The sequence below is a fragment of the Zootoca vivipara genome, chromosome Z (genome assembly GCF_963506605.1).
Source record: "Zootoca vivipara chromosome Z, rZooViv1.1, whole genome shotgun sequence".
Taxonomy (NCBI): Eukaryota; Metazoa; Chordata; class Lepidosauria; order Squamata; family Lacertidae; genus Zootoca; species Zootoca vivipara.
In genome coordinates this window covers 2,650,490-2,664,425 of record NC_083294.1, presented here as the reverse complement: position 1 = coordinate 2,664,425, position 13,936 = coordinate 2,650,490, and the positions used below count along the sequence as shown (strand labels likewise).

Sequence of the window (13,936 nt, the reverse complement as noted above, 5' to 3'; positions counted from 1 at the left end):
GGGAAACTCAGAGATATGGGTGTACTTTGTATTGTTTATTTATTTATACATACCCCGCCCATCTGGCTGGGTTTCCCCCAATACCCTGGGCGGCTTCCAGCAAATACCAAAATACATTAAAATATCACAGATTAAAAACTTCCCTAAACAGGGCTGTCTTTAGGTATTTTCTAAATGTCAGGTAGTTGTTTATCTTCTTGACCTCCGATGGGAGGGCGTTCCACAGGGCGGGCACCACCACTGAGAAGGCCCTTGGCGCTGGATCTCAGTGTCTGGGCTGAACGATGGGGGTGGAGATGCTCCTTCAGGTATACAGGACCGAGGCTGTTGAGGGCTTTGTACCAGGGAATCGGTTGCCCCCTAAATTACACTTTCTGACAGAGTTGGCTTGTGTCTCCCTGTTTTCAGCTGTTGCACCTGTTGGTTCCTGGTGGATATCAGCTCTCCTTTACCTGTTGTTGTCTTTGTTTTAAGATAACGATACCACATTCTTAATGCCCATAGAGAAAAAAGGACACTTTCTGTCAGTGGGTTGCCCTGCAGTTTTAGGAATCTGCAATTTCTGCTGTTCATAGAATCATAGAGTTGGAAGAGACAACTTTATTGTCTAAAAAGAAATTTGTACAGATATGTCTTCGATATACAGAATGGTTTCCAATTCATCTAATTCATAGCAAAAACAAAAGTTACAAAAAAGAATTATGTAAATAATATATAATCAAACACAAAAAAATTTGTTCACAACGTGAACGGCTTATGACTGATATATCTCTTCCTGTTATATCTTAACTACTTCCAGACCTCCTAATTATACAATATCAACTTCTTTCAATGCCACGGGTTGATGTTCTAAGTTTCCTGTTTCCTTCTTTTTCTTTTTTCCTCTTCTTTCTATTTTTCAAACGTTACTCTATTTCTGCTAGTAAAGAATTGTTTGGATAATACATTTTTAGGTACTTTTTATAGGCAATCCATTCTTTTGATATTTTTTAAGATGGTACTTGTCTTATTGAGTTGGTTAATTTTGCCAGCTGTAAATATTCAAGCATAAGTGCTTGCCATTCTACTACTGTGGGCAAGTTCTCGCTTTTCCATTTCCTTGCCACTAAGATCCTGGCTGCTGTTATTGTATATAGCAGTAGAGTTCTTGCTTCTTTCTTAATATCTGGTGGGAGTATGCTCAGCAAAAACATTTCCGGCCTTTTCTTAATTGGTTGTTTGAATAATTTTTTAAATTTCCTCATAAATACTATTCCAATATTTTCTAATTCTTCACAGGTCCACCACATATGGTAAAGGTAAAGGTAAAGGGACCCCTGACCATTAGGTCCAGTCGTGACTGACTCTGGGGTTGTGCGCTCATCTCGCGTTATTGGCCAAGGGAGCCGGCATATAGCTTCCAGGTCATGTGGCCAGCATGACAAAGCCGCTTCTGGCTAACCAGAGCAGCACATGGAAACACCATTTACCTTCCCGCTATAGCGGTTCCTATTTATCTACTTGCACTGGTGTGCTTTCGAACTGCTAGGTTGGCAGGAGCTGGGACCGAGCAACGGGAGCTCACCCCGTTGTGAGGATTCGAACCGCCGACCTTCTGATCAGCAAGCCCTAGCTCAGTGGTTTAGCCCACAGCGCCACGACCCATTTTCATTCTTGCATCTCCAACAGTGTGGATTTGCCCCTTCATACATTTTGGCCAATTTGTGGGGAGTGAGATGCCAACGGTAGAACATTTTCACATTATTCTCCCGCAGACTATAACATGCAGTAAATCTCATGTCTTCTGCCCACAACTTTTCCCACTGCTCCATCTGAATGTTATATCCAAAGTCCTGGGCCCACTTGATCGTTACTGCCTTGGTCTGTTCTTCTTTTGTTTCCCACTCCAGGAGGTAATCATATAGCAAGGATATATTTTTCTTTTTAATTCTAATTATATTCATTTCAAATTTGGATGTTTCTATTGCCAATCCTTGTTTTAAATCTGTTCCGAATTTTTGATTTAATTGAAAATATTGCAGCCAATCTGTAAAATAATTTTTAATTTCCTCATATTTTTTCAATGTTGGTTTTCCTTCTTTAATTTCAAATACTTCTCTATATGTAGGCCAATTGTTTCTCATATTTTTTCTTTTCACCACAATGGCTTCTATTGGTGAAGTCCAGAGCGGAATTTTCGGTTCTAATATATTTTTATATTTATAATGGAAGACTGGCTCCAGTGGGCTTAGGAAGCTGGTGTGAATGATCCACCCATGCATTTTGCGCAGGCATCCCCAAACTTCGGCCCTCCAGATGTTTTGGACTACAATTCCCACAATCCCTGACCACTGGTCCTCTTAGCTAGGGATCATGGGAGTTGTAGGCGAAAACATATGGAGGGCCACAGTTTGGGGATGCCTGATCTTGCGTGTCATTTCAGAGGCTGACTAGTGGGGGGGGCATGAGCCAGAAAGTGTTATTTAGCGACCGCATCCTATGCAAACAAAAACACCAGTGAGGTGTGAGGCCTGGGGTGAGGATGTGTGGCTGGGGAAGATCCTAAGAGCCAGATAGAGAGGCCTGGAGGGTCACATTTGGCACATGGGCCTGAGGTTCCTCACCTTTAATAATAATTATAATTATAATTTATTATTTATACCCCGCCCATCTGGCTGGGTTTCCCCAGCCACTCTGGGCGGCTTCCAACAGAAAAATGAAATGAAATAATCTATTAAACATTAAAAGCCTCCCTAAACAGGGCTACCTTCCGATGTCTTCTAAAAATCGGGTAGCTGTTTTTCTCTTTGACATCTGATGGGAGGGCGTTCCACAGGGCGGGCGCCACCACCGAGAAGGCCCTCTACCTGGTTCCCTGCAACTTGGCTTCTCGCAACGAGAGAACCGCCAGAAGGCTCTCAGCATTGGACCTCAGTGTCCGGGCAGAACGATGGGGGTGGAGACGCTCCTTCAGCTATACTGGACCGAGGCCATTTAGGGCTTTAAAGGTCAGCACCAACACTTTGAGCTGTGCTCAGAAACGTACTGGGAGCCAATGTAGATCTTTCAAGACCGGTGTTATGTGGTCCCGGCGGCCGCTCCCAGTCACCAGTCTAGCTGCCGTATTCTGGATTAGTTGTAGTTTCCGAGTCACCTTCAAAGGTAGCCCCACGTAGAGCGCATTGCAGTAGTCCAGGCGGGAGATTAGGTATGCCCCTTTTTAGTGGCTGGCTTTTAAGCTGGGTTCATGTACTGTTCAAAAGCCACGCTCCCCCAGATCTCTACTCGGTTAAATTATTTTTTTGGGAGAGATCTGATGGATGTGCTGATCTAGTGAAAACTCTAGGTTCTGAACCGGATGGTAGAGTTGGCTATGGAATGAAAATGAAGGAAGCTGTACTGAAAGGTTATATGTGAACATCCTATTGTTAAAAGGATTGTTCTTCCTCTAGCAGTTTTTGGCTGTCTTCAGTTATCTGTTTGGTGTCTGGAATCCATTTCCTGGGGAAAGTTTAGACCTCAGCATGTATTACACATAGCATTGGTGGCTACTGGGTTAGGAACCCACAGCATCTTTTCGTGGGTCTTCTTTGAAGCCAGCAAGCGCCCCACATTTCTCTGCTATTTGTTAATACAGCCTCCACCAACCTGCTGCCCTCCCTTGATCTTATCTCAGGCGTATGGTATAAACATAGTCAAATTTCAAATTTGGGACAAATCGGTTAATATTTAGACCCTGCTCCTCCAGATTGAAATTTTGCCTCGCTATGAGTGATAAAAACATAGGAATTTGAGTCATTTAATTCTCAGTATGTTAAATTGTGAACTTTATTTATTTAAGATCAAACATGTTGATAATTTACATGAAAAATTGTAGGAGGTGACTAGTAGGAGGTGACTAGAGCATCTAGGATAGTTATTGGAGAGAAAAGACATGATGCTACCATACGCCTGAGATAAGATCAAGGGAGGAAACATTTTCAGATATATTTTTTTATGACCCACCCTACTATGAGATCTTCATTGCCCTAGTTATGAGTTATGGCACTAGCAATAGGGTACTTCAGAAAGCAGCTACAGAACATCTGCATTCTCAGTGGTCAACCAGATGTCCTGCTTTTACATGACCTACACATCATAGACATGCCTCAAAGGCAAAGACATCTCCAAAATGTGACCAGCTAATTTTCTGGAACATGCCCCAATACATTCTTCCACTTGTGCATTTCATTTTCTATTTTAACATGACCACACACCCACTGCTTACTCCTGCTATTAAAAGTTACCTAGCTTTTGTCATTATGGGTGGCATTTCCCAGTCAGCAAATCTCACCACACCCTTCTCACATTAGTCAACAGCTTGGAACCCTGAAGGAACAAGAGGATTCCTTCAGATGTTTGATTCAGGAAAATGGTGACCTATTTTTTCAGCATACCCTGCTTCCCCCTTTTAAAGTTACTTATCCGCTCTTAATTCATAGAATCATAGAGTTGGAAGAGACCGCAAGGGCCATGCATTCCAACCCCCTGCCAAGCAGGAAACACCATCAAAGCATTCTTGACATACGCCTGTCAAGCCTCTGCTTAAAGACCTCCAAAGAAGGAGACTCCACCACACTCCTTGGCAGCAAATTCCACTGCCAAACAGCTCTTACTGTAAGGAAGTATGTGGGCCAGGAGCTACAAAGGTTAGCTACAAAGCTAGACTGGTGACTGGGAGCGGCCGCCAAGACCACATAACACCGGTCCTAAGAGACCTACATTGGCTCCCAGTACGTTTCCAAGCACAATTCAAAGTGTTGGTGCTGACCTTGAAAGCCCTATACGGCCTCGTTCCAATATACCTGAAGGAGCGTCTCCATCCCCATTGTTCAGTCCAGACACTGAGATCAAGCGCTGAGGGCCTTCTGACGGTTCCCTCACTACGAGAAGCCAAGTTACAGGGAACCAGGCAGAGGGCCTTCTCGGTAGTGGCACCCACCCTGTGGAACGCCCTCCCACCAGAGGTAAAAGAGAACAACAATTACCAGACCTTTAGAAGGCATCTCAAGGCAGCCCTATTTAGGGAAGCTTTTAATTTTTTGATGGATTTCTGTATTTTAATATTTTGTTGGAAGCCGCCCAGAGTGGCTGGGGGAACCTGGCCTGATGGGCGGGGTATAAATAATAAATTATTATTATTATTATTATTATTATTATTATTATTATACCTGCTTTGCATAAGGCCCCAGAGACCTATTCCTCCCCTGCACCGGCTTTCCAGCCGTGATATCCATTAGCTTGTGTCTGTCTCACTTTTAAATTTTGTGCTATTGTACTTTTTGTTTCATTTGTAATCTGCTTTGGAAGGCCATTTACCTAGAAAGGTGGCTTATAACAATGCTGGTGCCATCCTCTTTCTCTCTCTCTCCCCCCCCCCAATTCACAACTGCATTCAGTCCTTCTCATCACTGGAGACAATAATGGATTTTTAACTCCTCAAAACATATCCCTTAAAAGTGTCCTTTGCTATCTTTAGCTGGGTCAGCATGTGAGAATGTTATAAATAATAATAATAATAATAATAATAATAATAATAATAATAATAATAATTTATTTATACCCCGCCCATCTGGCTGGGTTTCCCCAGCCACTCTGGGCAGCTTCCAATAGAAAAATGAAATAAAATGATCTATTAAACATTAAAAGCCTCCCTGAACAGGGCTGCCTTCAGATGTCTTCTAAAAATCTGGTAGTTTTTTTCTTTGACATCTGATGGGAGGGCATTCCACAGGGCGGGCGCCACCACTGAGAAGGCGCTCTGCCTGGTTCCCTGCAACTTGGCTTCTCGCAACGAGGGAACTGCCAGAAGGCCCTCGGCGCTGGACCTCAGTGTCTGGGCAGAATGATGGGGGGTGGAGACCCTCCGTCAGTTGGACATCTCATACTCTAGTGGCAAGTTCCTCCACTTCACCATCTGGCTTTGCTGTACAAGAACACTTCCAACTCATCCCCCAGAATTTTAAAATAAGTCCGAAGCCTTCTTTCTGCGCAGTCTCCCAGTCTTGTTCCTTAGGAACAGTGCACTGATTTTCATCTACTACAGCAATATCCTTTCATCTCTCGGTGTGCTTGCTGCAATGCATTCTGGGGTGGCATAATACAAAGACTGTCTTATTATGTTGTAGTGTGTGTGTGTGCGTGTGCGTGCATGCATAGGAGTGTGTGTTTTTCCACATCACTGACCCTAGTGTCTTCTGTGTCCTTAGTTATGCAATGACTCCAGGCAGGTTAACGCTGTCCTTGCCAGAACAGCAGTTCTGTTTCTTTATTTATTTCTTTATTTCTTTATTTATTTATTTATTCTGGGCTGCTTCCAACAAATACCAAGATACATTAAAATATCACAGATTAAAAACTTCCCTAAACAGGCTGCCTTTAGGTGTTTTCTAAATGTCAGGTAGTTGTTTATCTCCTTGACCTCCGATGGGAGGGCATTCCACAGGGCGGGTGGCACTACCGAGAAGGCCCTCTGCCTGGTTCCCTGTAGCTTTGCTTCTCGCAGTGAGGGAACCACCAGAAGGCCCTCGGCGCTGGATCTCAGTGTCCGGGCTGAGCAACGCGGGTGGAGACGCTCCTTCAGGTATATAGGAACGAGGCCGTTTAGGGCTTTAAAGGTCAGCACCAACACTTTGAATTGTGCTCGGAAACGTACTGGGAGCCAATGTAGGTCTCTTAGGACCGGTGTTATGTGGTCTCGGCGGCCGCTCCCAGTCACCAGTCTAGCTGCCACGTTCTGGATTAATTGCAGTTTCCGGGTCACCTTCAAAGGTAGCCCCACGTAGAGCGCATTGCAGTAGTCCAAGCAGGAGATAACCAGAGCATGCACCACTCTGGCGAGACAGTCCGCGGGCAGGTAGGGCCTCAGCCTGAGTACCAGATGGAGCTGATAGACAGCTGCCCTGGACACAGAGTTGACCTGTGCCTCCATGGACAGCTGTGAGTCCAGAATGACTCCCAGGCTGCGCACCTGGTCCTTCAGGGGCACAGTGACCCCATTCAGGACCAGGGAGTCCCCCACACCCGCCCTCCCCCTGTCCCCCAAAAACAGTACTTCTGTCTTGTCAGGATTTTGTCTTGTCAGGATTCAACCTTCTTCCACCCTTTCTGTAAATGTTTCCTGAACAAAACTTTTCCAAAAGTTTCCTGCAGGTGAGTAACAGGGCATGTTCCAAAATGGGATTTGGATGCCGCAAATAATTCTGGCCCTGTCCCACTTGGTGGTCTTCTTTTTTTTGGTTTAATGTGCAGTGCACTTTGCCTTCACGCAGGGTTTTGCTGATCTTGACTCTGTTGCCTTTCCAGCTGGGTTTTGCTGATCTGAATCTAGCAGAATTTGCAGGCTCCGGGTTCACTGTCAGGTGCTGCTTGCTGGAGGGATATGACACCAAGAATACTCGGCAGGATAATTCCATATTGAAGGTAAATGCTCAGAAATTCCATGGGCAGGTGCTGTTTCTGAATTTCAGCCTGAATGTGTATATATTTAAAATCCTTCTCTCTACTCCACTCCCTCCCCAACCTCTTATTTCTTCCGGTTCTGGTGTGTTTTGGCAGGAGGAACTTGAAGCTCCTGGTTCCCTACCCAGTGGGAAAAAACAGTTTCCCATTTAGGATGTGGAGAACTATATGATCAGCAAAAATCCATATCCACACACATTGCCTAGAGCTATGCTGTCATCACTTTTAGGGGCAATTTTAGTTCCTTTCGACTTGGTTCAAACGTAAAGGGAAACCACAGCTTCCTGCTTTGGTAACAAACTGCAACAAGCCAAGGGCTTGCAAGCGCGCCCTTCCCTTTCCCTTATTATGGTCAGAAAACAGAAAAATGGAATAAAATAATCTATTAAACATTAAAAGCCTCCATAAACAGGGCTGCCTTCAAATGTCTTCTAAAAATCTGGTAGCTGTTTTTCTCTTGGACATCTGGATGGGAGGGCGTTCCACAGGGCGGGTGCCACTACCGAGAAGGCCCTCTGCCTGGTTCCCTGCAACTTGGCTTCTCGCAATGATGGAACCGCCAGAAGGCCCTCGGTACTGGACCTCAGTGTCTGGGCAGAACGATGGGGGTGGAGACGCTCCTTCAGGTATACTGGACCGAGGCCATTTAGGGCTTTAAAGGTCAGCACCAACACTTTGAACTGTGCTTGGAAACGTACTGGGAGCCAATGTAGAGCGCATTGCAATAGTCCAAGTGGGTGATGCACCACTCTGGTGAGACAGTCTGCAGGCAGGTAGGGTCTCAGCCTGCGTACCAGATGGAGCTGATAGACAGCTGCCCTGGACACAGAATTGACCTGCGCCTCCATGGACAGCTGTGAGTCCAAAATGACTCCCAGGCTGTGCACCTGGTCCTTCAGGGGCACAGTTACCCCATTCAGGACCAGGGAGTCCTCCACACCTGCCCGCCTTCTGTCTCCCACAAAGAGTACTTCTGTCTTGTCAGGATTCAACCTCAATCTGTTAGCCGCCATAATAACATTTTTTTCATTTCAATTAACCCATATACTGGATAAATAATCCGTCTGAGATCTTAATTTAAAGCATCATATAAATCTAATATACATCATACTTAACTCCCCTTATGATACTTGGTTTTGACAAAACTCTCGAGGTTGTGCAGTGTTCCATTTCTTTTCTTATGAAATAAAACAGTAATAAAAAATCTAGCGACCATAAGAGATCTACTCGGGTCATCATCATCATTCAGTAGGTAAATTAATTTAGTTTCCTGAGTTCCGTCAGCAGTTTTTGATAGAAGTGGGGTCAGAAATTTAGACCGAGCCGTCGCATGAAGTGGACAGCAAAAGATTATATGTTGTAAAGATTCTATGAAGCCACTATTACAGTCACATAGAAGACAGATGTGGCCATTAGAAAGTCGGTTACTCATAACATTCGATGGGAAAGCATTAAATCTGGCTTTTATAAAGGCGTACCTATACATCACAACAGATAAAGTATTTAAATAGGATGAAAGTTTCATTGGTGGTGATAAGCCCAAATTTGTCGGTGAACAAGTGCCACAACCTGTCAAAATTGGTGGTCAGTCTCCTCTAACTTTTTGGTGGTCAGCCTCCTCTAACTTTTGAGAGACAGCTCTCTTGGCTGAAACTAAATCCTGTCCAAATAGTTATGGTCAGAAAGAGATGGAAAGCCTCTGCTTCCATTTAAGAAGGGAAAAGAAACAAAACTCCAACGACAGTTCCCAATAACTTCTAAACCCATAACTCTGGTTTGTTTTAAAACTATGGTTTATATGCTTTTGTTTTATGAATTACCAGGGTGGTCTACATATTTCTTTTCAAGGCTTTCATTTCAATCTTCCTCAGGTAACGATTGGCATGTCCCTGCTCTCTGGAGATCCTTGCTTCAAAACGTGAGTGGTTGTTTTGTTTTGTTTTGTTTTGTTTTACCATTATTTTGTCAGCAGAGGGACTTGAGTAAAGCAGGCAGAGTTCAGAGAGAAAATGATGTCTGCTGTTGTGCTTCCAAACACTTCTACGCTAGAAATAGATGGCGAGGAGCTGGGTGCAAAGCCCAGGATTGTCATGCCTTTGCCTGCTTCCCTCTCACACCTGAGCAGGGTGTGTGGCTTGGGATGTACGGTAATGTTGAGTATTTGCCTGTTGGAGGTCACCTCTCTACAGGGTGACATTCAACAGTGGCTATAGTAAAGCTGTTTGCTGGTGGGAACTGCTTTCTGCTGCCCTGGGGCAGTCAAGAGAGTATTGATTCATTCAGTTTATTAATTCATTTTGATTGATACCCCACTAGGGTGATGACTTTTTCCTTTTTTTCTTAAAAATTATTTCCTGTAGCACAAATGGATGAACTTTTGCCTATGAATGACAAAAATGAGGTATATTCCATGGAAATATTTAAAAAGGTCACGCAGAAACCGTTTTTAATTTTTCTGTATGCCGTTTTACCATTTCATCAAATTGTATTCACAATTCTAGATATATTTCGTATCAAATTTGGACACAACGCCACATTCCACAATGGCGAGTGTTCTTAGCAAGATAGGCTATACTCAATTCAATTCAATTCAACACCTTTATTGGCATATATATATAAATATAAAAACAAAGACAAAACATACAAAGCATATAGGTCATTAGTATAAATAGTAACTCTACATCGTACAGAAATAATGGTGAGCAGGAGGAGGAAGAGGCACACAAGGGATCCTCAGCTATCATTGTTGAAGGCTAGATGTATTGATTTTAATTACATAAATTCTGGACAAGTAGTGGGCCATAATTCTGGTAATTTCGGGGAAGACATCCCTCAGCAAGAGCTGGACCACTGTTTCCTTGTTGGGGAGGGTTCCAGGTCTCATAAAGGATAAGAGGGGGCCAAAATCAAAAAAATTAGAAAGGGGACAGTCCAGAATCATGTGAGCCATAGAGTCTACCTCTTTCTGGCCACAAGGGCATAATCTATTCCAGTAGGGGATGCCTTTGAGTCTTCCGGATAGCACAGAGGATGGAAAAGCATTTAGGCGGGCCAACATAAATACTCTGCGATAAAAAGGAGACACCAGGTCATATATATAATTAGGTATCAATCCTTGGTGTGGCGGCAGCCCCAAGAAGGCAGGCGAGCATACTAGAGGTTGGGCAGGATGAAGTTTCTGGAGTTCAATATCAAGCAGTCTCTGCTTAATAAGAGTAAAGATATATGAGTCCTCATATGTCAAGAGGGAATCCACTGAGAAGCCTAGTTGTCTGAGTTTGTTGGAAATATTAGAGAACCATATACAGCTATAGTTGTCTTTCAGAAGATAGGATATCAAGCTATCTGGATCGGTATTAAAATGGATCGGTATTAAAAAAGAGTGATGAGATAAGCAAAACAACTTATTTCGCTAGTAGGAAGATATACAACGAACTTATAGTCAGGATAGGCTATACAAATGTCACACCTGCGCAAGGTAAAAGCCCCTTTTTGGGACCTCAAAACTCAGCCAGCAGACCCTGCCGGACATGCTGGGAAAAGAACCTACAGGAGAGGTCACAAAAATCGCCCTCTAGCGGCGTCTATACTGTTACTGCAGCTAAAAAAAGCTTCCTTGTGGGTTTGATGACCCTATATAATGTTGTATATATGTGACTCTAAAGTTTGGGTTTAATTTTATATCTGCTTACAGTGACTTCAAAACTGGTCAAAAAACTGATGAATAATTTTTTAAAAAATCATTTTTTTTTATCAAATCTCTTTGAAAGTAAGATTTCATCTAATCTTTAATGAAAGCTCATCAAATTATGATACAGGGGAAATGAGGTTGTAAAAAAGTAATCACCGTAAAACCCCACCCTTCCTCCCAGAGGAGTCCAGGATTCCAGTGCTTCTTTCACCAGTAAGAAAATCATCACTATCATTTGCATTTGTCACTTACTGCCTAAAATGTTTCAGAGCGACTCACATGTATAAAAGCCTACCCGGTACATAATTCTAAAATTGAAAATATTCTTGACTAAAAGTGCTTATAATAATGACGACGACGACGACAACAACAACAACAACAACAACAACAACTTATTATTTATACCCCGCCCAACAACAACAACAACAACTTATTTATACCCCGCCCATCTGGCTGGGTTTCCCCAGCCACTCTGGGCGGCTTCCAACAGAAAAATGAAATAAAATAATCTGTTAAACATTAAAAGCCTCCATAAACAGGGCTGTCTTCAGATGTCTTCTAAAAATCGGGTAGCTGTTTTTCTCTTGGACATCTGATGGGAGGGCGTTCCAAAGGGCGGGCGCCACTACCGAAAAGGCCCTAAGCCTGGTTCCCTGCAACTTGGCTTCTCACAACGAGGGAACCGCCAGAAGGCCCTCGGTACTGGACCTCAGTGTCTGGGCAGAATGATAGGGGTGGAGATGCTCCTACAGGTATACTGGACCGAGGCCATTTAGGGCTTTCAAGGTCAGCACCAACACTTTGAACTGTGCTCGGAAACGTACTGGGAGCGAATGTAAATCTTTCAAGGCCGGTGCCCCACGTAGAGCGCATTGCAGTAGTTCAAGCGGGAGATAACCAGAGCATGCACTACTCTGGCAAGACAGTCTGCAGGCAGGTAGGGTCTCAGCCTGCGTACCAGATGGAGCTGGTAGACAAGTGCCCTGGACACAGAATTGACCTGCACCTCCATGGACAGCTGTGAGTCCAGAAGGACTCCATTATGTTATCCTGCTGTAACATATAAAAGACAAATTCCACCCCACCCTACCAAAAGATGAACACCAATACAGGCAAAGGCATTGTGCCATATGACACCAATTAAGAGTCAAATGCCTGAGTGAATGGGAACATCTTCACCCGGTGTGTCTAAAGGTTGATCATGATGGCACCCAGCACAGCTCTTTGAGGAGTGTATTCTACAGTCAGGGAGCCACCACTGAAAATACCTCGTCCTTGTGTGCCTGCCTGAGAGAGAATACACACAGAAGGACCTCTGATGTTGAACTGTAGGAGGCATTTCTGCCGGTGCTGTGCCTGTGTGTTGTTGCTGGCTGGTTTAAGAGTCCCTGCGTGGCATGGGTGGGGGCTGCTGGCTTTGGAGAGGGCTGCTAGCCAGTCAGCAACCACTTATTCACAAGGTACTTCTGCTTCAACAGCTACAGTTAAAGATATATTCTCTGTTGTTGCTTCACAACAGGTACAGTGGTACCTCGGTTTATGAACATAATTGGTTCCAGAAGTCTGTTCATAAACTGAAGCGAACTTTCCCATTGAAAGTAATGGAAAGTGAATTAATCCGTTCCAGATGGGTCTGCGGCGTTCGTAAACCCAAAATTTGTAAACCGAGGTGTTCATAAACCGAGGTTCCACTGAGTGGAACCTCGGTTTACGAACACGTCGGTTTACGAATTTTTGGTTTACGAACGCCGCAGACCCATCTGGAACGGATTAATTCACTTTCCATTACTTTCAATGGGAAAGTTCGCTTCAGTTTATGAACGCTTCAATTTATGAACAGACTTCCGGAACCAATTGTGTTCATAAACCGAGGTACCACTATACTCAAAATGGAGCCCTGATTGCCGCATCAGAGCCCTCTGTTTACATGCTAAAATATTTCAATCTCAGCTTGCTAGTGTTTTACTTCATATCATATTGCAGTGGTGCAATAGTACCACTGTATTCTGCTCTGGTCAGACCTCACCTGGAGTATTGTGTCCAGTTCTGGGCACCACAGTTCAAGAAGGATACTGATAAGCTGGAACGTGTCCAGAAGAGGGCAACCAAAATGGTCAAAGGCCTGGAAATGATGCCTTATGAGGAACGGCTTAGGGAGCTGGGTATGTTTAGCCTGGAGAAGAGAAGGTTAAGGGGTGATATGATAACCATGTTCAAATATATAAAAGGATGTCATATAAAGGAGGGAGAAAGGTTGTTTTCTGCTGCTCCAGAGAAGCGGACACGGAGCAACGGATTCAAACTACAAGAAAGAAAATTCCACCTAAACATTAGGAAGAACTTCCTGACAGTAAGAGCTGTTCGGCAGTGGAATTTGCTGCCAAGGAGTGTGGTGGAGTCTCCTTCTTTGGAGGTCTTTAAGCAGAGGCTTGACAGCCATCTGTCAGGAATGCTTTGATGGTGTTTCCTGCTTGGGGGTTGGACTGGATGGCCCTTGTGGTCTCTTCCAACTCTATGATTCTATGATTCTATGCATACTTCACTTACACAGCTGTTACAGAATTTTTTTCAAGGACATACCAGCAAGTACCTCAACTTCTCATGAGCAATGCTTTCTCCCTCCCTTCTTTCTGTTATGTTGTTATTTACAACCTGCTTGCCTCTATTCTTCCTTGTAATGAATGCAGCAAAGCAAAAGAATCGGTGCAAATGTTCCCTGGCTGACTGACTACTGCTAATGTTCCTAGATCGCTGTGGTCATCCTGT

The 13,936-nt window shown here is 43.9% G+C and overlaps 1 protein-coding gene across 3 annotated transcripts in view; it reads left to right on the top strand.

Moving 5' to 3' along the window:
- The window catches only part of EEIG1 (estrogen-induced osteoclastogenesis regulator 1), a 58,556-nt gene that overhangs the window by 28,998 nt on the left and 15,622 nt on the right, over positions 1-13,936 (top strand). For all 3 annotated transcript variants that reach the window (XM_060270486.1, XM_060270484.1, XM_060270485.1), the window contains exons 5-6: positions 7,324-7,440; positions 9,351-9,397. In XM_060270486.1, the coding sequence (XP_060126469.1) occupies positions 7,324-7,440; positions 9,351-9,397 (164 nt within the window). The remainder of the gene's footprint in view (positions 1-7,323; positions 7,441-9,350; positions 9,398-13,936) is intronic.